Below are 23,817 nucleotides of genomic sequence, written 5' to 3'. Positions count from 1 at the left end.
GGCAGGCGAGGGGAGGGAAGGACCCCAGGCAGGCAGGACAGACCCCATGCTCTCTGCCAAGCCTGTTCCCTTTGGGGCCTGGCCCCACTCAGGTGCAGGCAGCTCAGGGGGCCCCAGGGGCCGCCCTTCCAGCCGCACGGGGCAGGTTCGGCGCACCTGGTGGGAGGCTGGGCGGCCATCCTGTCCCTGCGCCCCGCGCCCAGCGTGTGGGAGATCAACAGGAAGCTCATCTCCCGCTCCGCGCTCCGCTCTTTCCTCCTGCGGCGGCTCACACGCCGGTGTCCCCGGCCTCACGCCGCCTGGACGCCCACGCCGGCCTCTGCCGGGCTCGGTCCATCCTCTCCTGGGGCAGCAGAGGCCAATGCTGGGCGGCGAGGGGGCCCAGGAGGGTCCCAGGGGGCCCCGAGGGCCCTGCTGACCCTGCCACGCCCACCCCCGGAGCAGCGCGCTGGGGGAAGGTAAGCAGCGTGACCCCCTCCAATCTCGGTGCCTCGACAGCCCGAGTGCTGAGCCCCCCCCCCCCGCCCCCGGTGCCCCCGAAGCTGGCGGGCTCCAGGCCAGATCTCAGCCACCCGGTGTGGACAGCCTGGGCCCGTGGAGGTCACTGACCATCCCACCCGGTGGCCACCTCTGTGCTGGGCCTGCGGGGCGGGCCGGGCTGTGCCCTGGGACGTAGGCCTGGGGCGGACTCCCTGCGGGCAGGCGGTGTGCTCCATGCCATCAGAGGTGAGGGGGGGGCGGGGGGGCCGGGCCTGCCCAGCACGAGCCCCTCCAGCCCGGAGCTCGTGGTGAGCCCAGCATTCCAGTGCCGGGAGGCCCATGGGCGCAAAGTGGCCTTCCTCGGCTCCAGGCCCCAGGGACTCTGCTGCGTCTGAGGGTGCCAGACAGCGCCCGCCTCTGCCCTCCCCGATCTCACCCCCCCGGCGCCCCTGCCCGCCCCCTGGACAGAGGCCCAGCCACCTCCTGCACGTGCCCCTGAGGCTCCGGGCCCTGAGAGTGGGCCCAGGTGGGTTTTAGGCGCCCAGGTGGGTTTTAGGCGACGGGGCAGGACGAGGCTGGTGCGGGGTGGGGGCCTAGAGGGGGGCTGGGCCAAGGCCCTTCCTCAGATTGGTTCTGGTCTCGGTCCTGGAGGGTCTGGGGTCAGGAGGGGCTCCCAGAGCAGCAGGCGGGGCTGGCACCCAGGAGCCAGCACTGAGACTGACTCCACGGGACCCAGGACCCTGCCTCCTCCCCTCCCCGCGCCTGGCTTCACTCCGCAACCTGGGCGTCTTTCCAGAAAGTTCCCTAACATGCCCCTGCTTTCGAGGGAGGGGCGGCCCATTACCCTGCCCACATGTCTGGCGAGCTAGCTGCTCCGGTCCCAGGCCGTCCCTGGCGGGGCCACGTCTGAGGGGGGCACGGGAGGCCCTGGGGCTGCTGGGAAAGGCACAGGGAAGGGCTGCTCCCGCCCCGGCCCGCCTCCCGCTCCCCTTCCAGCTCGCCCTCTGGGCCTCAGTTTCCCCGTCTGTACACAGAGGGGGTGGATCCAGCCAGGCCTGGTGTCTGCCGGTTCCTCTACCGGGGGGCTGGGGGCTGGGTGGTGTGGGCACCTCCTGGGAGGGGGCAAAGCCCACTTGGCCCTACTCTTTGGCGAGGACCCTCGGGAGGACACCCAGCCCCTGGGCAGACGGGCCCTCGGGTGGGAGAGCACAGGGGCCCGGGCGAGGCAAAAGGGTGTCCGGAGTGTGGCCACTGCGGGCTGGAGGGGAGGGGGGGGCCTGTGGCTCCAGCTCAGGGCAGGGGCACCTCAGCACGGAGGCCCCAGGCCCCTCACCCCTCAGACCAACAGCACCCGAGTCCCAGGGACCCCAGTCCCACAGCCCTGGGGGCCGGCTCCTCTCTCGTCCCCGCGGAACAGATGGGGAAACTGAGGCCCAGAGAAGCCCCGGGCCCTGCCGGCCCTGCCGCCACGTACACCCTCGGCCTGAGGGCCGGGAGCAGGTCCCTGCGGCTGTGGGGACCCCCCTGCCCTCAGCGTTCCGGGGGGGAATCTCCCAAACTGCTCCCGCCCCCTCTTGGCCAGGACGTGGGGGTGCGGGGGGGCGGAGGGAGGTGCAGGCAAGCGGGGGGTCAAGGCCAGGCTCAGCCAGGGCTCCCGCCCAAGGCCCTCGGTCCGCTGTGTGGCCGGGCAGGTCCCCAGCAGCGGCCCCCTCCCTGGTCCCCTGGGACCCAGCACTGTGGTCCCCGATGCTCGGCCTGCAGGCCCGGGGCCCCCTAATGAGGAGCCGGGCCAGGCCGGGGGCTGGGCCCCTCTGAGGAAGCACCCTAACGGCCCGGCCTCCCTCCACTCGCAGCCCTGCACCCCTCAGCCTGCTGGAGGCCGGGCACCCCACAGGCGCAGGGGCTGTCCTCTCCAGGGGCACCCTCCCTGGGGGACACAGCCCGATTCCGAGGGGAGGCCCTGCCTCCACGGCCACTCTGGGCTCCAGGGATCCCCAAACCGGCTGCTCTCAGACCACCAGGCTCCGGGCGCACCCCCCGCCTCTCCTGCTGGCTCCTCCCCCGGCTCCCACACACATGGGGGGGGGCTGCGTGCCCTGGGGGCGTCCACAGTCACCGAGCCACGGCCCCTCCTGTGGCGTCACACTACTGTGGGGGACCCACGGCTCTGAGAGGGCCCGGCGCGCCACGTCCTCCCTCCCAGGTGGGGCCAGCGGGCCCCGGGTCACGGCCGGGCTGAGCTCGCCCAGGGCTGGACTCTGGCTGCTTCAGGGCTGGACTCGAAGCCCCGGGGGGCCGGCCCGCCTCCCCTCCCGAAGCCGGAGCTGGGCCAGGCCCCTCCCCCGGGGCCCCCCGCAGCCCCGGCCTCCTGTTTGTGCCGCAGACCCTTATCAGCGGGGAACACACACAGGAAGTCCGGCGGGAAGGGCCCATCCCAGTCCCGACTGGCTCGGGAGGGAGCATAAAAAGCCGCCCTTCCTCGCCCGGGAGGCGCCTCGGGCCCCAGCCGCTGTCCAGCATGCACGGCCGGGAGGGCGGCTGCGGCGGGCGGGCCCGCGGGCGGCCTCAGCAGGTGCCGCGGGGCGGCCGGCGAGGGCCAGGGTCCACCCCGGGCCCGCGGCGGCGGCGCTGGTGGCCATGGCCCAGCGGGGGCCTGGGCGGCGTCAGGTATGGCGGGAGCGGCCCCGGAGGGGCAGGAAGCGGGCAGTGGGGCGAGCACCCTGAGGCCCCCCGGGCCCCGCACCCGTGGCTGAGCTCGCTGCGCCCCGACTCCGCTCTCCGGTGCCGTCGCCTTGTCCTCCCTGTTGTGCCGTCCCCACGGCACAGAGGACACTCGGGCCCCCGGCGAAGGGCGCCCACGGGTGGGTGGCCCCGGAGGAGCAGGTGGGGGCGGCCGGCTGCCCTCCTGGCCGCACCCTGCCTTCCAGAGAAGCCCCGCTCGCCTCACCCCTCCTCAGACCCCAAGGGTGGGCGAGCGCTCGCGGGGGCAGGACGGGAACCCCAAAGCCAAACCTGCAGCCGGGGTGAGGTGTGCACGTGGGGGCACGGAGCCCCCTGGCCTGGCCTGGTGCCGTGGGGTGCGGCACTCCGTCTGCCCACCTTGGGCCCTGGGGAGGCCCTGGTTTCCCCCTCTCTGCCCCACCCAGAGCGGCCCAAGTCCCACCCAAAGCCCCGAGCTGGGCCCTGGCGCCGGCAGCCTGGCGTCCCCACCGGCGGTCTGACGGGCTGAGGGCCGCCCGTGCTCCAGATGGGGAAGCGGGAGGCGAGGCCGAGAGGACGAGCTGACCCAGCTCCGGGCGGCCCTTCTGCTCAGGCAGGAGGTCACAGGGTCAAGTGACCACGGCTTCAGGGACAGGATGGGGGCAGGGGACAGGGCCGCCTAGGTCTAGCTCTTAACCCTTTCCTGCCTGTGGCTGGACGAGGGCCACCCTGAGTGGGTTTGGGGCGAGGAGACCCAAGGCCCAGAGTAGGGCTCCCAGCAACAGCTGTCCCTCCGACCAGCTGCCAGGGGTGCTAGGCACCCCCCCCACCCCCCGTCCAAGGCCGTGGCCCCTGAGGGGCAGGAAGGAGAGGCCTCTTTCTGGGGACTCCTGTCCAGCGAGGTGGGTCCCCCACCTCCCGTCAGCTCCCAGGCACCGAAGGAGGCCCCAGCCAGGCGTCCCCCGCTGCTGGCTCCACAGGACGCCCCTCCCTCCCGGGGAGCCGGCTGGACCCTCACCTCACCGGGCTTTGCAGAGAGCTTCCTTCCATCCCGGGGCCTAGGGCAGGAGCCAACGGCCCATTCCACAGACGGGAACCCCCGTCGGCCTCCAGGGTCGCTGTTTACGGACTGACCGCAGATCTGGGAGTCCCGTTCAGCTGGGGCCACCACGGGGTGGGGGCGGAGGTCCCACAGTGGCTTCTGAGCTGACCCTGTCCCCCTTCAGGGTGACCAAGGCTGTGCGCTCACCCACACTGTGTCTGCCCCACAGACCCCAGGACAGGGGCGGCCCGGGTGGCCCCCGGCACGTGGGAGAGCAGCCGCCACCAGCGTCCGGGGCATGACGGAGCGCCCTTCTCCAGGTGAGTCCCACAGCGAGCCCGGGCTCTGGGCGCAAGGGGGGGGCTGAGCCTGGGGTGCCTTACACCCTCAGCTGACCGGGGACGGGGCGCGGGCGGAGGGGCAGGGGGGACCAAAGCCATCCCAGTCCCCAGGGAGGCGCCCTGCCTGGTACCAGCTGTGGGGCGCCGTCCCCCGAGGGCACGCCTGCTCCTGGCCACTCTGGCAAATGCGGAAACGGAGCCACGGAGAGGGGACCCACCCCCCCGCCCCCCGGAGTCCCCAGAGGTGGCAGGGGTTTGGGGGAGCTCCCGGGGACTGGGAGGCACTCAGGTGGCCCGAGTGTCTGAACAAAGGGGTGCTGACTCGGCACCCTGCAGCGGCTGAAGCTCGGGGTCACGGGGACCCAGCCGTGACCTCGCGGGAATAAAGGGTCTCCGGGCCCGGGGGGTCCTGTGAGCGCCCTCGGCTTAGCGAGGGAACTGGCCTCCGCGGCGGCGCTCGGTTCCAGCTGACTCACTGCCCGGCGCGGGCACGGGCGCTGCGAGGCCTCAGTTTCCCCATCTGCGCCATGGGGCTGGCGGGGGCACGGAGCGCACCCGGGGCGGGGCCGGGCGGGCCAGGTGGGGCGGGGCCGGGGCGGGGCGGGGCCCCCGGCGCAGTGGCGGCGGCGGCGGCGGCGGCGCGTGCGCGCCCGGACCGGGCGGTGAGTGCGGAGGGAGCGGGGCGCCGGGCCGGGGTGCGCGGGGGGCCGCGGGGAGCGCCGGGGGCCGGGGGCGCTCGCCGCTTGGGCGGGGGTGGGGGAGGTCGGGGACATGGCCGCGCGCGACGCTGCGGGGCGAGGCGGGCGACGGCGGGGAGCCGGGAGGGGAGCGGGCGGGGGGCGCCGGGCTGACACCCCTGCACCGGCCCGCGCTGGGTCTGCAGAATGGGCCCAGCGGCCGCGGGAACGCGCGCCCCCTGCTGGTGACGGGCGCCGGGCTGGGCCTCGCGGGGAGGGGTCGGGGGCGCCGCAGCCCTCGTCCCCCACCGGGGCCTCACTGGCCCCGCACCCCGAAGTCCAGGCGGGGGTGTCACTCCACTGTCACCCCCACCCGCCGCGAAGCCGGCACCGGGAGGAGGAGGCGTGGGACGGCGGCGGAGAGGCGCAGCCCCAGTGGGTCCGTCTGGTCTCACCCGCCTCCCTCGGACCCTGACACGCCGAGCGCCCCCCAGGACCGTCTCCCTGCGGGGGGCCAGGCCTCTCCCTCTGCAGCCCCCGCCTCCCTTCCCCGTGGGGCTCCGGGTGCGGCCGGGCAGGCGGTGGGCAGGGCTCACGCTGACACTGGGGGGACAGGACACTGTTGCTTAGGGACCTGGAGGCTCGGCCCCCCCGCCCCCCGCCCTGCCTGCGGCCCAGCAGGGCTGCACCCCGAAGGGGAATGAAATTCTGCCAGCCCAGCACAGACGGGGCAGCGCCTGGCTTCCTCTGGCCCAGGGCAGGCATGACTTTCAAAAACTGTTTCCTAAAACCGTCCCTCGCTCACCAGCTGGAAGGCGGGTAGCCGTCTGCTCGGCGGGCAGGCACGTCTGGGGAGAGGAACGCAGGGTCTCCCGAACCCTGGCACGGCCCTGCCCGGCCCAGCCCCCGCCGCCTTCCCCGGCCTGCTCCCCAGTGCCACCTGTCCCTCCAGCCTGCCCCTCACAGCCCTGCCCAGCAACTCCGAGAACCCCTGCTGCCCCCAAACTAAGTCCCGACGCCTCCGCTGCCCCGCCCCTGGCCACAGAGGAGAGGGGGTTCAGGAGGGACCCTCCCCAGCTGCCTTTCCGCCCGGGTGGGCAAGAGTGAGCAGCGAGCTCCCAGCTGAGTGGCCAGCGGAGGAACAGGGCACCCCCCCACCCCCCCACCCCCCCCCCACCCCCGGTCACAGCCCGCTGGTGGGCGGGGCGGCTGGTAGCTGCTCACGTGGTCACCGTCTACGGGACTGACCGCACAGCCAGGGGGGCCCAGACCCCAGGGGTGTCCTTGCGGAAAAAGCTGGAGAAGGGTCCACCTGACTGACTACATGCACACACACGCACACGCACGCACACCCACGCACATGCACAGCAGCTTCTTTCTGGGCCTTTCCGGCTGGGGGCCTGCAGGGCCAGGGCAGCGAGGGGCAGGGGGACTCCGGCCCTTGGGGCCTCGGGTGGGCACCCGGACCACAGGAGCCAGGAGCTCCCCGGCCCCCCAGGCCCTGGCTGCACAGATGCAGAGCCCCTCCTGCCCCGACTGTGCAGACCGCCCTCCAGGCCCCCGGCCAGTTGCAGACCATTAATTCCGGGCCGGCTTCTCACATTCCCAGGGGTCCACGCCGGGCCTCCTGGCTCCCGTCCCCAACAGGAGCTCCATGGCCTTAATCCACTGGCATGGGGGGTTGCTTCAGTGCCCGGCCCGGGTGCCCCGGGCGCTGTCTGGGACTGGTATCCCCAGTACTCCGGACTGGTATCCCCAGCGTAGGAGTCCCCTAAGTGCAGCCCCTCCCCCCTCTGAGGCCAGAGCATCTGCGTGCCCAGTGCCCACCCCCGGGGCAGACTCCCACGCTGCCCGTGGCCGGTTCCCTGCAGGGGACGCTGAGGCCAGGAGGCCCAGGCCAGCTGGGCTGGGGTCCAGCTCTGCCCACTAACCCCCATCTGCGGGCTGAGATTGGGGTGCAGGCGCTCCCCTGTCCTGCCATGGCAAGGAAGCTGAACCCTGCGGGGCGCTGGCGCCCACCTGCCTCAGCGCCCCGTCCCGGAGCCTCGATCCTCCCGGTCCACCAGCCCGAGACCCGCAGGGCCAGGTGCCGCCGGCCCCGAGCGAGGGCGCTGGCTCCCGGCTGCAGCGTCACCTGTGGGTCCGGGGGCTGTGTGTGGCGGGGAGGGACCCCGCCAGGAGCCTGGGTGGCGGGGAGTCTGCCCGGGACTCAGGGCGCTGCTTGTGCTGCAGGCCACCCCGAGGAGAAGGCCGTCCCGCCTGCAGGCGCGGGCCATGGGGGGCTGCCGGGAGCTGCTGCTGCTGTGGGCCCTGGTGCTGGCGGCGGGCGGCACGGAGCTGGTCTACAGGCCTGGGTGAGCACCCCTCCCTGGGCAGCCCCTCCCCCAGTCCTTGGGGTCCCAGAGCTGGGAGGGTCCTGGCTCTGAGCCCCCGGCTGACTCGCCGCCCCCTCCAGCCGCCGGGTGTGCGCTGTGGGGGTTCCCCAGGGCCCCGTGACCGAGTCCTTTGTGCAGCGCGTGTACCAGCCCTTCCTCACCACCTGCGGCGGGCACCGCGTCTGCAGCACGTACCGGTGAGTGCCCGCCCGCCGCGCGTGTGCCGGGACCAGGAGGGCAGTGCACCCCGAGGCGGGAGGGGGCCAGGGCAGCAGAAGGGCTCCCCGAGGCCACGCGGGGCCGGTGGCGGACTGACCTGCCTGACCGTGGGGCCTCGCTCTTCTCCCCCCTCGTTGTTAGAGGGGTCCCCATCCTGTGTGCCTCCCTCCATGTTGGGGTGTTCATCCCACCCCCACCCGGCACCACTGGCTTCAGGTTCTGTCCCCGGGGTGATGCCGCCTCCGTTGCCCAGGTCCTGCCCTCAGGGCTCCCGTGGGCACCCCTCTCTCCCCGACAGTCCGGTGGTCACCCCTGGAGGGCGTATCTGTCCCCCCGAGGCCTCCCTGCACCTGTGGCCGGCGAGGGGCACGCGTCCCCGTTCTCGGCGTTGGAGATGTGCCTTGAACATCTCATGTGCTGTCGGGTCTCTGAGTCCCGGGGCCCTGAGCCCAGTGAGGGGAGTCCTGGTCCCTGGACGCGGCTCGGTCCTCCCCCAGCTGCTGGCCGGGCCTGGGTGCCGGGGGCTCTGTGCTTACAGCCCCGCTCCAGGCCTTGCTCAGAGGTTCCCGTGGCGGTTTGGGCCTCACTGGGGCAGGGAGCACCCTCAGCAAATCGGGGAGCCCAGCGGGTTCTGCACTGACCCGGCAACCTTCCGCTCGGGGCCTCATCCCCCCTGCAATAGGGGACGCCCCGCCCTGTGCCAGGCACAGCGGCTTCCTGCTGCCTGAGTCCCGCTCAGCCCCCCAGCACGGGGCGGGACAGGGCTGTGCGGTGACCCTCACCGCTGTCCCTGGGGAGGAGCAGCTCTGGGGACCCCGCGGTGGCCTTGTCCACTCGGGGAGACGGTTGGTGTGGCTTCTGGAGGCTCAGACCAGGAAGGCAGGGCCTGGGGGAAGCCTGACCTGAGCCCAGGAGCCCTGGCAGCAGCCGGTGAGGCCGCCCCGTGAGGGTCGGGCCCCTCTGAGCTGCCTCCCCGCCCCCCCCTCGCCCCCAGAACCATCTACAAGACTGCCTACCGCCGCAGCCCCGGGCCGGCGCCCGCCAGGCCGCGCTACGCCTGCTGTCCGGGCTGGAAGAGGACCCGTGGGCTCCCCGGGGCCTGCGGAGCAGGTGAGGCCGGCCCCGGCACAGCCTCCTCTCCTCTCCAACCCCGAGCCCCCGCCTCTTTGCTGCACGGCACCCCTTCCCGCTGCCCCTGGCTCCCCGGGGCCCGGGGGCCTCTCCTGAGTGAGTGACAGCCCCCCCGCCCCCCCCAGCAATATGCCAGCCGCCGTGCCAGAACGGAGGGAGCTGTGTCCGGCCGGGACGCGGCCACTGCCCGGCCGGGTGGCAGGGAGGCAGCAGTCAGACAGGTGAGGCTGGTGCCCCCGGGGAGGGCCCTCGGGGTGGCCTCTGCCGGGTCTGCCTGGACCCCACCCCCCAGACCTCCAGGCTCAGGGCCCCTGCCGGACCCCCCACAGACGTGGGTGAGCGCAGCGCCGCAGGGGGCCGTGCCCGGTGGTGTGTCAGCGCGGTGGGGAGCTGCTGGGGCCGGCGTTGGGAGGGGCACAGCCGCTCTGCGGACAGGGTGCTCTGCCTGCCCAGGAGAGGGCCCCCCGGGGTGGCCCCAAACCCCACCCGAGGTAAACCCCCCACATGCCCCCGCTTGCCGCTGCACCGGGGGGCCGGGCTGGAGGGGCGCAGCGGGCAGCCGGCCCTGGGCGGGAGGCCAGCTCCCTGGCCGGGCAGAGGGGCTCGTCCTCGGGGGAAGGGCTGGTGGCCGGTTCCCTGGGCTCGGGGGGAGGGCTGCGGGGGCGTCTCAGCCGGAGAAGAGGACGGCCCGCCGGCCCGTGTCCCCGCCGCCGCCCGGAGACCGCACCTCGCTGGCGACGGGACATTATTACTTTTGGTACGCGCTGTGACACTTCAAACTCGTACCGTGAGTAATAATGCGCCGTCGGCAGCCCGGCACCGAGCGCGCAGCACGGACTCAGCGGGACCCGTCGGCGCGGCGGGGACCCCTCAGCACGGCGGGGACCCGCACCCAGGGGCCGGCGGGTGGGGCTGTCTGCCCAGGGCACCCCCCAGACCTCCAGGCGGCCCCGGGGGACAGTGGGAGCCCAGACGAGGGGAGGGGCCCCGCCTCAGCCCCCGCGTCTCCCCAGGAGCGCACGGGGAGGTGCAGGAGGAGGTGCAGAGGCTGCGGACGCGGGTGGACGTGCTGGAGCAGGTGAGGCTGGCGGGGCTGGGGCTGGGGCAGCCCCGTGGTCTGTCGGTTGTGTTCAGTGGGGAGGGTCCCCGATACTGACAGCCCAGGGGGCCCCTGGGCCTGGGTTCCATGCCGGGCGGGGCAACGGGAGAGGACTGGGACCCCACAGGAGGGGCTGAGAGCTCGGCCCCATCCCTCAGGCCACAGAGAACCTGACCCCAGGTCCTGCTCACCCCGCCTTTGTCCCTGGGGGGCAGTGTCCTGTGGGCCTTCGGCCGGACACCCCTGAGGTGCTCCCGTCCTCAGGGACCTGGGCCCGGCTGGCCCGGCTGTGCCACGGGCCTCTGGCTCTCCCGGCACCATCGCCCCCTCTGGTGGACGCCCGGGGCCCTGCAGCTAGACCTGCGCACAGCAGTTCCCTAAGGCCTGTGGGCCAGAGCGGGGGAGGGGCTGGCCCAGGCCACCCGCCCTGACCCTGGCCCCCGCCGGCCCCCAGAAGCTGCAGCTGGTGCTGGAGCCCCTGCACAGCCTGGCCTCGCGGGCGCTGGACCAGGGGCTCCGGGACCCCGGCCGCTTCCTGGCCCACTCCTTCCAGCAGCTGGACCGCATCGACTCGCTGAGCGAGCAGGTCTCCTTCCTGGAGGAGCAGCTGGGGTCCTGTGAGTGCCTGAGCGCCCCCCCCGGCCCCCACCCACAGCCCCCGGGAGCCTGAGCTGCCCTCAGGGGGGCCAGTCCGTGCCCACAGGCCAAGGGCAGGGGCACATCGGGCTGGCCTGGCAGGTGGTGGGAGCAGTGACCTCTGACCTCAGCCCCCACCCCTCCCCCACAGGTTCCTGCAAGAAGGAGCTGTGACAGGCCTGCCTCCTCCCCAGCTCTGCACTGCACCCCTCTCCTGGGAGGACGCCCCACCTCTCCTCACGGAAGGACGGGGCAGGGCGGGCCGAGGGGTCCTGCGTGAATTCAGCCCCTGCACCCAGCAGGCCTGTGCCCAGGGGAGTGCGACAGAGCCTGGGGCCCTGGGGCCACTGACCCGGCAGCGTGCTAGCTGGGGAGCCCCACCCTGACCTTTGTCAGAATAAAATGAGACTTGAAGAGCTGCCGTGTCCGTGGATGGATTGTGGGGGGCGGGCGCGTGCTGGCCGGTGGGAGGGGAGGGTGTGGCTACGGGACAGGGAGGGGCTCCAGCCCACTGGGCCCACCTAGGGGGGGTCTTGGTCCCCCTCCAAAAGGGGCTGGAGCAGTGGCTTCTGGGAAAGTGACACAGGCCAGAGACGCTTCCTGCTGGTGACAAGGTGGCCCGCCCCTCGCCAGTGGCCAGAGAGCAATCTTCAGCCTCCTGCCCAGTGCCTGCCAGGCCTCGGGGCGCACCGCTGCCCCCTTCAGCTGTGGCCCGGCCCTGGGAGGTCGGGGGGTTAGAAGGCTCCGGCCCGGGCCCCGGGGAGGAGGCCCGCGGCCCGGAAGACCCCCTGCGCCGCCGGCTGAGCCATCCTGTGGCCCTGAGCAGCCCTGCCCACCCTCTGAGTGACCACAGCTCACCAGGCACTTGCAAGAGTCCATTTATAAAAACAGCCCTGTGCGCCCCGGCTGGTGGTTCAGTGGTCAGCGTGCCGCCCTCGGACGGAAGAGCCCCAGGTTCGGGTCCCAGTCGAGGGCAGGCACCTCCGTTACAGGCTCAACTCGCAGCCCGGGTCGGGGGGCGTGTGGGGGTCGGGGGGGCATGTGGGAGGCAACCAGTCGCCGTGTCTCTCTGTCGCTCCCCTCCCTTCCACTCTCTGAAAATCAATGGAAAGAAAATCCTGGGGGAGGATTAAGCACAACGAAAAAGCCACGTGCAGTTCTGATTCAGTATTCGCGCCCCGCGGCCGCCTCGCCCCAGCCTGATGCAGGCGGGGGAGTCCGCGCAGGCCGTGTTGGGGCTCTGCCCTCGGCGTTGGGGGAGGCCCGGCGGCCCTGCAGGGACATCGGCAACCTGGACCGGATGCCGAAGGAAAGCACGAGCCACAGGGCCGGGACACGGGAGAGGATGCTTGGCGGCCCGGGCGGGGCGGGCGGGGCCGGGCCTCTGTCCGTTTTCTGCCCCCAGGTCCCGCCCGGCTGCAGGCGCGGTCACTGGGCTGGCGGGGCGGCCGGCTCCGAGGCGGCCCCGTTCTCCTGGCGGGGCTTGGACAGGCGCAGGAAGGCGGTGCGCATGGCGTGGTGGCAGGTGTCCATGAGCGCCGGGACGTCGTCGGCAGTGAGGCCGCTGGTGGGGATGGCGTCCAGGACCTCCACCCTGATGGTGCCTGTGGGCGGGGCTGGCGTCAGCGGCCTGGGGGGGGAGGGGGCACCGTCCCTGCGGCCCTGGCTCCCCGCGGCCCAGCGCCAGCTGAACCCGCCCCTGCCGCTCGGCCCTGCGACCCCCCTCGTGGCTGGTTCGCAGCTACAATAACTGACCCGGTCGCCCCGGCTCCTGAGCGCACACCGGGGTGTGGGCAAGTGTGCCCCCCTCTCAGCACCACCCAGGCCCAGAGCTCCACCCCCCAGAGGGTGCCCGCGCCCCTCCCCGGCAGCCACCCACGCTCCACTGCCATCCTCGGGGGCCGCCCCGCTGCCCTTCAAACCTTCCCACGGGGGACCAGGTGCAGGGTCTGCAGGGAAGGGCAGAGGCCCCCGGCTCTGAGGCCCATGGCGTGGGGGGGCCTGGGAGGCTGCTGCCCTGGGGGTGGGGCCTGGCCCGGAAGCCCCCTCGGCCCGGGGCTGCCCACCCTGAGCCCCAAGCTGCGTGCACAGCCTGGGCCTGTGTGTGAACTTGGACCCACCCACCTGCTGGGAGCCTCCGTTCCCTCCCTGGGACATGGCCCACGACCACTCACCTCAGGCCCTGCCAAGACTCTAGACTCCGCCCCCCACCTCTCCCCCCGTCCCTCCCCCGCCCCAGTGGCGGCGGGTCTGGCCGACAGCCACCCGGCAGGGGGACCTGTATTCTGTGCGGGCCAGGCGCGGCAGGCACAGGCCGCGTGCGCGGGCGCTACCTGAGGTGAAGAGCTTCGTCCTGGGGTTGTAGAAGGAGGAGAAGCTGGAGTACACCACGGGGACGACGGGCACCTGTGCGCAGGGAGACAAGCCTCCTGAGAAGGGCCGGACCCCCCTTCCCCCAGGGCGAGCTCCCGGGGCGCCTGCCTTGCCCCCTCGCCCGGGGGTGCCCACAGCACCCATGGCTGGCAGGCACGTACTCTGTCCCGCCTCAGCCCTGCCACACGCTGAACCCCAGGCCTGGGACATGCTGTCTGGGCTGAGTGGCCCCGAGGGCCATAAACTCACTCTGAACTCCTTCACCCACGTGCCGCCGCCTCCGGGAAGCCTTCCTAGGTTGGCACATGTCCCCCCGATTCAGCTCTGTGTCCCCCACTGGGTCCTAAGATTTCCTAGGGGGCAGGGCCCTGACCACCCTCCCCAACTCGCCCCATCCCGGGAAGGTGGGGGGCAGCACCAGCAGGGGCGGGGGCAGGGCCGGCTGTGCTCCTGGAAAGCACTGGTGCCTGCAGCGGCGGAAATGGCGCCTGGGCTAATCATTAACCCTGCGGTCGGTCGGAGAGCCCTAACCTCTCCCCGGGCACTGGGCACCGGCAGAGGTCTGGGCGGGGGAGGGGGGAGGGGGCTGGGAACGCAGGGAGCCGGTCTAGCAGGCCCCGGAGGGAGGTGGAGGGCGACAACAGGAAATGATGCCCGGCCTCTGGCCACCCCCGTCCCAGCCCCACCGCCCCCTTTCCCACAACCCCTCCCCCACGCCACCAGCTAAGGGAAGTGACATCACCCACCTGCCAGCGTCCGCACCCCATGGCATTAGCCGGCCCGGGGGTGGAGGGTGGTGAGGCCCTGCCCCGGCCCAGGAGGAGGGTCCCCGAGCACCAGAGGCTCCGGCCTAACCTGCAGTCACCCCAGGCCCAGCGCCGCCCCCCCTCCCCCCGCCCCCCCGCCCCCCGCCCCGGGAGGGCGTGCCCTGCGCACCTGGGCCTGGACCGCCAGGTAGAAGGCGCCTTTCTTAAAGGGCAGCAGGTCCCCGTTGTCGTTGCGCGTGCCCTCGGGGTAGATCCACACTTTGAGCTGCGGGGAGAGAGGAGGGGCTGTGGGGGGGGCCGTGCCCTCCCCTCCTGTGGAGCCCGCGGCGCGGCTCGGCGGGGACCCCTCCCAGCGCAGCCCTGCCCCCTGCCTTCCGGCGTGCAATGTGCAGGCAGGCACCGACGATGTGGGGTTTTGTTTGTTTATTTGTTTTTAATAATTTTTATTGACGTCAGAGAGGAAGGGAGAGAAACATCAATGATGAGAGAACCGTGGATCGGCTGCCCCCTGCACGCCCCCCACTGGGGATGGAGCCTGCCGCCCGGGCCTGTGCCCCGACCACTGGGAATCGAACCCTGACCTCCTGGTTCACAGGTCGACGCATAACCCCTGGGCCCCGCCGGCCGGGCTGCCGATGTGGTTAAAAGCCCAAGGGAGCGGCCTGTGCGGCTGCTCTGACACCCGCCCCGTCCCGCCCGGAGCCGACGCGCCCCCGCGACGCAGGCCCGGCCCCACTCACGTTGTCCCGGAGCATGAGCGCGCCCACGTCGGCCATCACGCTCATGGCGGTGCTGGAGCGCTGCCGGTTGATGAAGAAGACGCCGCCCAGGTACATGATCAGGCCCACGGGCCCCGTGAACAGCAGCTCCCGCTTGGCGATCTGCACGCAGCGCGGGGGCAGGATCTCCATGAGGCCTGTCGCGTGGTCAGCGGGGGAGGAGGGGTTCAGCGCCTGGGGCCTCCACCCCAAGGAGCAGGGAGCGGCCTGCCCCCGACCACCCACAGGCTCGCCTGGAGTCTCGCCCGCCCGCCCGCCCGCCGGCCACGAGGGCAGGTCATCCAGCCCCTGAGCCGGTTCCTGCCCGGAAAGGGGGTGTGGACAGAGCACCCGCTGTTGGTGAGAGGAGGGCCCTGTGGCCCGCGGTCCGTTCCCCAGTGGGAGGCCTGTGGCTGGAGGGAGGCGCAGGCCCCTCACCTGCAGCTCCTCTGGGCCCGCCTCGCCCCCACCTCCCCGAGGGACCAGGCCCGCCAGCCCGGCGCCCACCCATCATGTCCCGCCAGCCCGGCGCCCACCCATCATGTCCCGCCAGCCCGGCGCCCACCCATCATGCCCCGCCAGCCCGGCGCCCACCCATCATGCCCCGCCAGCCCGGCGCCCACCCATCATGCCCCGCCAGCCCGGCGCCCACCCATCATGCCCCGCCAGCCCGGCGCCCACCCATCATGTCCCGCCAGCCCGGCGCCCACCCATCATGCCCCGCCAGCCCGGCGCCCACCCATCATGCCCCGCCAGCCCGGCGCCCACCCATCATGCCCCGCCAGCCCGGCGCCCACCCATCATGTCCAGGATGCTCTGGTGGTTGGACACGATGACGCAGGGCCGGTCCTCCCACAGCCGCTCGCGACCCTTCACGTCGAAGCGGAGGCCGAACAGGTACTTGAAGGTCCGGACGAACCAGCTGATGATGCTGAGGGGAGAGGGGAGAGGGGAGACGGTGCCAGTGAGCGGAGGGCCGCTGGGTGGGGTACAGGAGACACGCGGGGACCCCCCCTCGCTCTCGCGGCCTTTCCCTCCAGGGGGCCACGGAGGCTGCCCTGCCTCCCGCCATCGCGACCAGACAGGAGGGAGCCAGCCTCTGGGGGCAGATGCCCAGCGAAGAGGGGTGCCCTGCTTCCCCGTCTGCATCCCAGGAGCCGCCCAGCCCTCAGCCTGCACCCCTTGCCCGCTGGAGGGGGGCTGCAGGGCCCGAGCCCCACAGACAGGCTGGGTGTGGTTCTCAGCCATGTCACCCATCCCGAGAGGTCCCTGCGCGCCTCGAGGCCGGGCCCCACACCCACACCCTCCAGGGGCCGCGACCCGTCGGGGAGGTGACAGGCCCCCCTAAGAGGGCCACACCCGGAAGTGAGCGCTGGCGCCGAGTGGGGAGCGCGTGAGCAGCTAAAGCTACTTCCGAGTCCACGGGAGGCCCAGGAGGCGCCCTGTGGGCAGCGCCCAGGCTCCGCCCCTCACGCCGTGCCAGCCTCGGAGCAGCGCCAGGTCCTCCCCAGAGAAGACGGCGGGAAGGTGGCCTCGCCGCGTCACGGTCACGGTCACGGTCACGGTCACGGTCACGGTCACAGGGAGAAAGCTGTGGAGTCGATGCCGTGCCCCTCCCGGCTGCCCCACCCGGGGCTTGAGGGGCCTCGTCCCAGCAGCACCTCGTGACTGGGTGTGCGCGGGGCACCCGTGCCTTCCGCGCCCTAGCCGCCCCGGAGCTGTGTCTGGGCGGCGGGCTGAGTGTGGGCACGCAGGGAGGGCAGCCTCGCGCCTTGCTCTGCGGGGACGCGGTGCTCACACCTGGAGGGACAGGTGCCTGCAGGGGGCGGCCCTCGGTGACAGCCCAGGGTGAGCTCGCTGCGAGAGGGCTCCCTGCAGGGCTGAGTCCCTCCCACCCGTCCCAGTTCTCCCAGAGCACCCCTGTGCCCGCGCCCACGGCCCCGGGCCTGCGGGAAGGAGGGACTGCCCGCTGTACCCAGGCGCGGCCCCCACCACCCTCATCCTCTCCAGGACTTGCCAGCTTCCCAAACGGACGCCGTCCCCAGTAGACACCCACCCACCCTTCCCAGCCCCGCACCCCTGCCCGCTTCCTGTCTGTGGATCTGGCTCCTCCTGGGGCCTCATCGGAGCAGGGTCACAGGAGGGGCCTCCTGAGTCTGACAGACCCTCAACCGCTGGGGACAGCGGGCACGTCTCATTGTCTGATGCTGCAGATGGGGAAACTGAGGCTCGGGGAAGGCGCGGCGGTCAGCCCAGCCCGGGCCTTCCTCCTCAGCTGCCAGCCTCAGCGGCTCAGCCCGGACCTGCCACAGGCCCCGCGGGGAGGGCTGCCGGCCTGGGCACCGGGGCCCTCGTCTTCTCACCCGCAAAAGGCAGCGTCTCGGGTCTCCGTGAGGCCGGGGGGGGTGTGTGTGTGTGAACCAACAGGCAGTTCACAGAGAACACGTAAATGCCCGGCCCGCGTGCTCAGTGGCTGAGCATCAACCTATGAACCCGGAGGTCACGGCCCGATGCCCGGTCAGGGCACACGCCTGGGCTGAGGGTTCAATCCCCAGTGGGGGCCCGGGGGGCATGCAGGAGGCAGCTGATGAGTGATTCTCTCTCCTCATTGATGTCTCTCTCCCTCCCCCTTCCTCTAAAATCAATAAAAACGTATTTTAACAAAACAAACACGGAAATGTCCCACACACACGGGAAAGGCCCGTCTCACCGGGAAGACGTGCCAGTCAAAACAAGATCGCCTCTCACCCTCGACTGGCACAGAGGAGAGGTGGCAGGCGGCGTGGGGTTGGGAATGGCCTGGGGAGACGCTGGCAGAGCTGGGCACAGCAGAAGCCGGGGGCGGGGGGGCTGGCAGCACCGCGGACGCCCTCAGGTCCCCCCTCTGCTCGCAGGAAGGCTGTCAGCACGGGCGGGAGGGCGGCACACCCGTGTGGTCTAGATTAGGGGATCTGGAACTCCTGTCCCGGGAGGGGGGGGGTGTGATCGTCACAAGGGTCCATCTCGCAGCCCCTGCGCCAGGAAGTGACAGCAGCTCTGCATCTGCTCACAGGGGGCTCCCGCCTGCAACCCCTGGCTTCCCAGGGCAGCTCCCGCCTCCTGCACGCAAACCCTCAGGCCTCGGGCAAGGACGGCGCCCTTGGTGGTGGGATCGCCCGGCTGGCTTTGGTGTTTCTTTTTAAAAGACGTGGGACATACACTCACACGTTTCTTCACCGTTTCCAGTGACATTCGGTCTTCCCTTCGTTCTGCGCCAGCCCCACCACCTCCCCAGGACTTCCTATTCCCTTTGTATCTGCGTCTACTCCAAGTTTTGAACCAGGGAAGATACTGTGTATCAGCCTCCCTCAGCGGGGCCGGAGGGTCCGCTCCGCCTGCCCCCCCAGCCGCTCAGTCTGCCCCCCAGCCTCTCCGCCTGCCCCCCAGCCTCTCCGCCTGCCCCCCAGCCTCTCCGCCCGCCCCCCAGCCTCTATGCCCGCCCCCCAGCCTCTCTGCCCAGCCAGGTGGTGCTCCCAGGACCGGAGGCTCAGGGGGCACAGACAGCGGGGCGGCCAGGAGCTGCAGGGGACGGGCTCCAGGCAGCAGCCCTCGACAGTCCCGGGAACGGCACTCTCACAGCTACAGAGCCGCCCAGCTGGCCTCCGGGAGCCGAGGGGGAAAGGCGCGGTGTCCTCGGGACGAGCCCTTCTCCACGCCACATCACGTGGGTGCCCGCTCCTCCCCCTCCCGTGTCCCCCTTTTCCATGGTTCCCTGTGGACACGTGGCGGGGGGGACATGCTGTCATTTTAACAGCAGACATTTCCGAGTGCCCACCCTGAGCCACCGGGCCCGGGCAGAGGGCTGAGCGGAACCCCTGCTGTGTGCCCAGGGCTCCCCCGAAGCCTCATTTGCTCTGACAGTAACCCACAAGGCCCATACCCTCACCATACCCACCCTGCAGATGGGAAAGTTGAGGCTCAGCAGTGAAGTGACTGCCCACGGTCACACAGCAGGGAAGCCAGGACGGACCAGAACCCACCTCTTAACCAGCGGGTGGGGCAGCGGCTCAGGGACGGCAAGGGGTCCAGTTCCCACTGCAAGACTCCACGCGCTCCTCCGAGCCCCCTGAGCCCCCAGCAGCAAGGCGGGGGGCTCTGCCGCTCTCCTGGCGGGAACCTCAACCAACCTGTCATTTAGGCCGTGGTCGGCAAACTCATTCGCCAACAGAGCCGAATATCAACAGTACAACAATTGACATTTCTTTTGAGACCCTATTTTTTAAACTTAAACTTCTACTAACGCCACTTCTTCAAAATAGACTCGCCCAGGCCGTGGTATTTTGTGGAAGAGCCACACTCAAGGGGCCAAAGAGCCGCATGTGGCTCGCGAGCCGCAGTTTGCTGACCACGGATCTAGGCTGCCCCCGCCCGCCCCCCCGGGGCCTCTTCCTGCGTGCCAGCCTCCACTGCCGCACAGCCGTGCCGGCCTGGGACATGGCCACACGCCCCGTCCCTCCACACACCCCCCAGCCCCCAACACCATGACCCTGTGCCCCGCGGGAGGCCAAGGGGTGAGGCCAAGGTCGCCTGAAGACCAAGCGCCCAGGAGAGGGGTAGGGTGCCCAGCACAGCGTTCCTTCTGGAAGCACTGCCCCGGGGTGACTGGGGTGGGCTCCCCGGGCAGGGCAGGCGGCCCCCAGAGCAGGCTCTTCCCAACGGCCTGCGGGCAGCGGCTCCTCGAGGCCCCTTCCTGGTTTTCAGGAGCCGCTGCTGCCCCGCAGACGGGTGCCATGACCCTTCTCATCAGCCGGGCCCGCGGGACCCAGAGCGGGCCGCGCCGCAGCCTCCTGGGACAGGTGCGCCCGGCCAAGGACGGCTGGGCCCTCGCGAGCTCGCGGTCAGACGGACCCTTCTCACCAGCCGGGAACCCGGGCAGTGCCCTTGACCTCCCTCAGTGCGGAAAGAGGGGCTGAGCTCGCCGAGGCTGGGGTCCCCGGGACAAGGGGGGCCCTGGGCGCTCCCAGACACGGACAATGCCCCAGGCAGGAAGGAGCCCAAAGGGAATGGGAGCAGATCCGCCCCCACGGCCGCCGCCCCCCCTGCTGCCCCCTCCCCCCTCACTCGGGTGGTTGGGAGGCAGTTCAAGGCCAAGCCAGACTACCTGTGACCTTTGCCCTCGGCCTTAGCGGTTTTGGCCATGGTGTGCCTGCCCTCGGCCAGCCCCCAGAGCTAGGGATGTGGTGGGGGCAGCCCGCCAGGAGCCCCGGATCTGCTCAGGGGACGGGAGGCCCCGGCGAAGCCACCTGCCAGAGTTGGGGTGTTTTCCAACAAGTGTCATGTGAGCTGGGGCACCAGGAGGGGACAAGAACCGGGCTGTGTGGGGGTGCAGAGGCCCAGGTGCTGAGAGGGGGTGTGCAGAGGGGAATCCGGGAAGCCCGCCCGCCCGCGTTGAGGAGCATCTCGGGGCCTCGGGGGCTGCTGGGAGCTCCGGCCCCCAGGCCCAGGGGAGAGCTGGTCCCAGCAGAGCGAGGGTGGCCGTCCCCTCGAGGCCAGGCACCCCCCCCCCCCCCGCCCAGGGCCACACAGGCCCCGGCAGCACGGGCTCAGAGGCTGGCCATTCGGAGGTCAAACCCGGAGCAGCATCGACAAGACCCCACCTCGATGCGTGGGCACAGCCTACACAGGCCTAGCCCCGCACCGCCGTCTCTGCAGCTCAGTGCCATGGCCCAGCTCCTGGCCGCAGGATGGCCGCAGAGCATGTGGTTCGGTCCTGTGGTGGCCCGCGGGACCCCGAGAACAGCGGGCAGAGGAGCTGGGAGCTGCCTGGCCAGGCCGCCCGCTGGGGCTCCCGTGGTGCCTGAGAGAGTGAACTCTGGGTGAGCCGCTCTTGGGGTTTCCTGATCCTCCGCTGAACCCGACCCCACCACACGGCTTCCCTGGCCTTCACCTTCTTCTCTGTGAAATGGGTGCGACAGGACACCTGTCTCCCAGGACAAGGAGGCGGCTGCACACAGGCACCCCCAGCCCAAGGGGCCCTTGGTCTCAGCCCCGTCACTGCTCCCAGCACCCTCAGAACTCAAGGCTAAACAGCAGCGCCCCCCCGGGTGCCCACGCAGAGCAGTGGGGCTCCGGACATGGCCGTTGGGGGGCAGTGAGCACAGCAAGGGTGGGGTTGGAGAGAGCGGCACCCGGGACTCAGAACCGAGAGGGGCGGAGGAGCCTGAGGCTCAGCCCCCCACACACACACCTCCACCTCCTCCTCCTGGGCCTGGCCCAGCCCCTAGGGGGACCCAGCACCTCCTCATCTCTCAGCCTCACAGCCACACCCCTCTGCAAACTCAGGTGCACAGTCCCCCGCCCTGCCCTGCCGTGGCTGGGAGTCATCACTGCGACCCGCCCTGTGGGGTCTGGGGTACAGGCTGTGGGTTCCGGGCCCCCAGGCCCACCTTCTCCCTGGGGAGGGAGGGGCAGGGGGCTCCCGCCAAGCACCATCAGGGCCCCCAGGGTCCCGAGGAGGACACCCCGCTGCACAGAACCTCGGGGGAGGCGGGGGGCCCACGTGGGGCCGGGGGCTGCGGAGAGCCCGGCCAGGCAGCCTCGGCCAAGGCCGGCCAGGGTGGCGCAGAGGGCCTGCCAGGCCCAACCACCGCTCAGAAACTTTGGACTTGACCTCCTGACCCGGGAAAGCGGCTCTGAAGTCAGGTTCCTCTTGACAGTGCCAGTGGGGCCTTTTAACAGACAAGGGAGCCGCTAGCAAGAGGCCACCAATGACACGGCGGGGGAGGGGCAGGGGGAGGGGGAGGGTCACGTCCAGGACCTGCCGTCACTCTTGCTGGAAACCAGCTCTGAGCACAGCTCCCCTGCACCCCAGGGCCCCCTCTGCCTCTGAACCAGACAGGCCAGCGCCCTGGACCCAGCACCCCTCCTGACCTCCTGACCTCCAGGCCCAGCCGTCCGGGGCAGAGACAGCTGGGAGCCTCTATGGAGCCTGGGGCAGCGCCCTGGGTGGCCAGCCCAGCACGGGACCTGCTGTTCCCTGCCCGCCCAGAGGACACTCGCCTGGGAAGACTGCGGCTGGACGGGCCTCCGGGGCCTGGCTCCCTGGGCCGCTCCCTAAGACACTGCCTGGGCCATGGGGCGGGGGGCACAGTCTCACTGAGCACCCCCACTTGGAGGGCCCCCACTTGGAGCCCCCTATCAGTCACTAATCCCTGAAGAGGGGCCTGGGACCCATGCAGCGAGGGCTGGTCCTGGCGCACGGGCCTGCCCGGGACAAGGACAGAGACGGCCGAGGCCAGGACCCCTCACCCACTGCCCCGTGGCCACTGGGTGGTGGGGGGCACGGCCAGTGTCCCCACACAAGGTCACAGCCAAGAGGCTATTGCAAAACCCACAGAGCGATGTCGGCCACAGCAGTGTCGCTCCAAAATGGGGTGAGCTCTGCGCAGTGGCAGCATCGTAGCCAATGAGGTTTGTCCGAGGCAGGCAGGCGCGTTTATTGCTCATTGAAAAGAAAAACAAATGGGGTGAAAGGGCAAGAGGGAGCCCCTCTCTGCAGCCCCGCCCCAGCCTTTGACCCGAGAGGCCTTCGACTCCTCGGTCGGCGGCCAGAGGCCCCTCCACGCCCTGCCCTCGCCCCAACACCGCTCCTGGGGCCCGGGCGGCTCCCGGAGGAAAATTCCAGCCGCCACCCCTTCCTTCCCCGGACTGAGGCCGGACCCCAAGGGCCAACCCTGCCCCCCCCCCCCCGCCCCGTCACAGAGCCTCCCCTTCCAGGGCAGAGGGCGCCGGGGACCAGGTGCCAGGTGGGCGGGAGAAGGGGTGAAGGAGGGACGTCGGGTGCCCCGGCGCGCACGGCCCAGCAGGGGGCGGTGTGGCGCCGTCCCGGCCTCGGTTTCCCCGCGTGGCCCGGGCCCTTTCCTCTCGCAAAGCAGCTGCGCCACCCTCCGCCCGGCACCCCGCACCCCGCACCCCGCACGCCCTCGGCCGGGCGCAGGGACCCGTTTAAAGCCGTCAGCGCCGGCTCCCCGGCCGGGCCGCCCGGCAAGGACGCGGGGACATTGTGACGCCAGGTCCCGGGACCCCGCCCCCCCCGGCCGCCTCCCGGGCCGCCGTCTCCCCTCGCGCGCGCCCGGAGCCCGGAGAGGCGCGGGCGGGGCAGGAAGGAGGGAAAGCGGAGAAGAAAGTTGGGGAAGCGGAAGCCGGCGCGGCCCGGCGCTCCCCGCCCGCCGGCGCCCCCGCCCGGCCCGGCCCCCTTGCCTCATGTTCTCCACCGTCCGGCCGCCGTGGCGCAGCAGACAGACGGCGGCGGCCACGATGGAGACGGAGAAGCAGAGGGCGCAGTACAGGCTGACGCTGGCGTAGAACCGGGCCGTGCGGCTCAGCTGCACCAGCAGCAGCAGCAGCAGCAGCGCCGCCGTCAGCCACGGCCAGAGCTCCATGGCGGGTGCGCGCTCGGCGGCGCCCTCGGGGCCCCGACGGCCTGGCCTCGGGCTCCCCGCCTCGGGCTCCCCGCCTCGGGCTCCCCGGAGCCTGAGCTGCGGCCGCGGGCGCGAAGCCGACTCCCGGCTGCCGGCGGCTGGCCCCGGTCCCCGCCCCGCCCGCGCCCCTTATTGCGAGGACCGAGGGGCGGGGCGGCGCGGGGTGGGGAGAGGAAAGCGCCTAGGTGCGGCGCGCCCTCCCGCGGCTCCCCCTCCAGCGCCGGCCCCCGGGCCCGGCCCCGCCCCCCCCCCCCCCCCCGGCCCGGAGTCACCGGCCCGCCCCGCGCCCCGCCCCCTGCCCGCCGCCCGGTCACCTAGCCTCGGGGCGCGCGTCCCCCCCTTCCCCGCCCCCCCGCCCCGGCGTCCTGGCCGCCGGGTGGCTGGACTCTGGCACCGCCCCCCACAGCCCGGGCCTCCCCTCCTGTCCCGGTGCCACCGTCGCCCCCGCGCCCAGACCACAGCTCCCAAGGCCCCGGGAGGCGGCCGCCCTGCCGGCCGGTGGACCGCGCTCTGGACGGGCAGCCTGCCCCGCAGGTCCCCTCGAGCAGTTTCAGGGAGACCCCGCCGGCCTTTGGGCGGCCTCCCCTAAGGGTGCTGGGGGCGCCCCCATTTAGGAGGGGGAGCAGCTGGAATGGGGCGTGTTTCTGGGCGGGGCCAGGGTGCGGGCGCTGGGTGCCAGGAACAGTGTCACCGGCTGCTCCTGGGGCCGGGCCAGTGGCAAATATCAGGCGACCGTGTCCCAGCTCGGCCGCCGGCCAGC

General features: G+C 71.9%; 2 protein-coding genes and 1 non-coding gene across 8 annotated transcripts; 2 read left to right on the top strand and 1 right to left on the bottom strand.

Annotated features, from left to right (window-relative positions):
* The first annotated feature begins 253 nt into the window (after nt 1–253).
* EGFL7 (EGF like domain multiple 7) lies at nt 254–11,116 on the top strand. Of its 6 annotated transcripts, none has more exons than XM_054727083.1 (9): nt 259–458; nt 4,452–4,542; nt 7,473–7,594; nt 7,696–7,812; nt 8,829–8,944; nt 9,091–9,186; nt 9,979–10,043; nt 10,519–10,681; nt 10,852–10,955. In XM_054727083.1, the coding sequence occupies exons 3-9, from the start codon at nt 7,515–7,517 to the stop codon at nt 10,872–10,874; spliced, it is 660 nt and encodes a 219-aa protein (XP_054583058.1). In that variant the 5' UTR covers nt 259–458; nt 4,452–4,542; nt 7,473–7,514; the 3' UTR covers nt 10,875–10,955. The 6 variants fall into 6 exon arrangements, with proteins under 6 accessions (XP_054583060.1, XP_054583061.1, XP_054583058.1 ...); XM_054727081.1 differs by lacking the exon at nt 259–458 and adding an exon at nt 3,044–3,147 and having other exon boundaries at nt 10,852–11,116; XM_054727085.1 differs by lacking the exon at nt 10,519–10,681 and having other exon boundaries at nt 254–458; nt 10,852–11,116.
* MIR126 (microRNA mir-126) lies at nt 9,699–9,777 on the top strand. Its single transcript, NR_129252.2, has one exon. It is a non-coding gene; the product is annotated as a microRNA mir-126 (primary transcript).
* Nucleotides 11,117–11,562: 446 nt separating the features above from the next.
* On the bottom strand, nt 11,563–23,267 carry AGPAT2 (1-acylglycerol-3-phosphate O-acyltransferase 2). Its single transcript, XM_054727506.1, has 6 exons — nt 22,837–23,267; nt 15,396–15,529; nt 14,581–14,756; nt 14,010–14,105; nt 13,034–13,106; nt 11,563–12,304 (listed from the first exon to the last, which is right to left on the bottom strand). Exons 1-6 carry the CDS (start codon nt 23,016–23,018, stop codon nt 12,129–12,131), a joined length of 837 nt encoding a protein of 278 aa, XP_054583481.1. The 5' UTR covers nt 23,019–23,267; the 3' UTR covers nt 11,563–12,128.
* Nucleotides 23,268–23,817: the final 550 nt, after the last annotated feature.

This window comes from Eptesicus fuscus, chromosome 15, assembly GCF_027574615.1.
Source record: "Eptesicus fuscus isolate TK198812 chromosome 15, DD_ASM_mEF_20220401, whole genome shotgun sequence".
In the NCBI taxonomy this organism is placed as follows: domain Eukaryota; kingdom Metazoa; phylum Chordata; class Mammalia; order Chiroptera; family Vespertilionidae; genus Eptesicus; species Eptesicus fuscus.
Note: the sequence above shows the minus strand (reverse complement) of the source record. Positions and strands in the feature narration are given on the sequence as shown.

Bases quoted from the DNA above. Each gene is read 5' to 3' on its own strand.
- EGFL7 (XM_054727081.1), top strand. From the start codon at position 3,118: ATGGCCCAGCGGGGGCCTGGGCGGCGTCAG. The intron at 4,543-7,472 runs GTGAGTCCCACA...CTTGTGCTGCAG, and splicing joins GACGGAGCGCCCTTCTCCAG to GCCACCCCGAGGAGAAGGCC. The intron at 7,595-7,695 runs GTGAGCACCCCT...CGCCCCCTCCAG, and splicing joins GAGCTGGTCTACAGGCCTGG to CCGCCGGGTGTGCGCTGTGG.
- AGPAT2 (XM_054727506.1), bottom strand. From the start codon at position 23,018: ATGGAGCTCTGGCCGTGGCTGACGGCGGCGCTGCTGCTGCTGCTGCTG. The intron at 15,530-22,836 runs GCAAGGGGGCCG...CTCTCCCCTCAG, and splicing joins CGGACGGTGGAGAACATGAG to CATCATCAGCTGGTTCGTCC. The intron at 12,305-13,033 runs GTAGCGCCCGCG...CCCCGCCCACAG, and splicing joins GACGAAGCTCTTCACCTCAG to GCACCATCAGGGTGGAGGTC.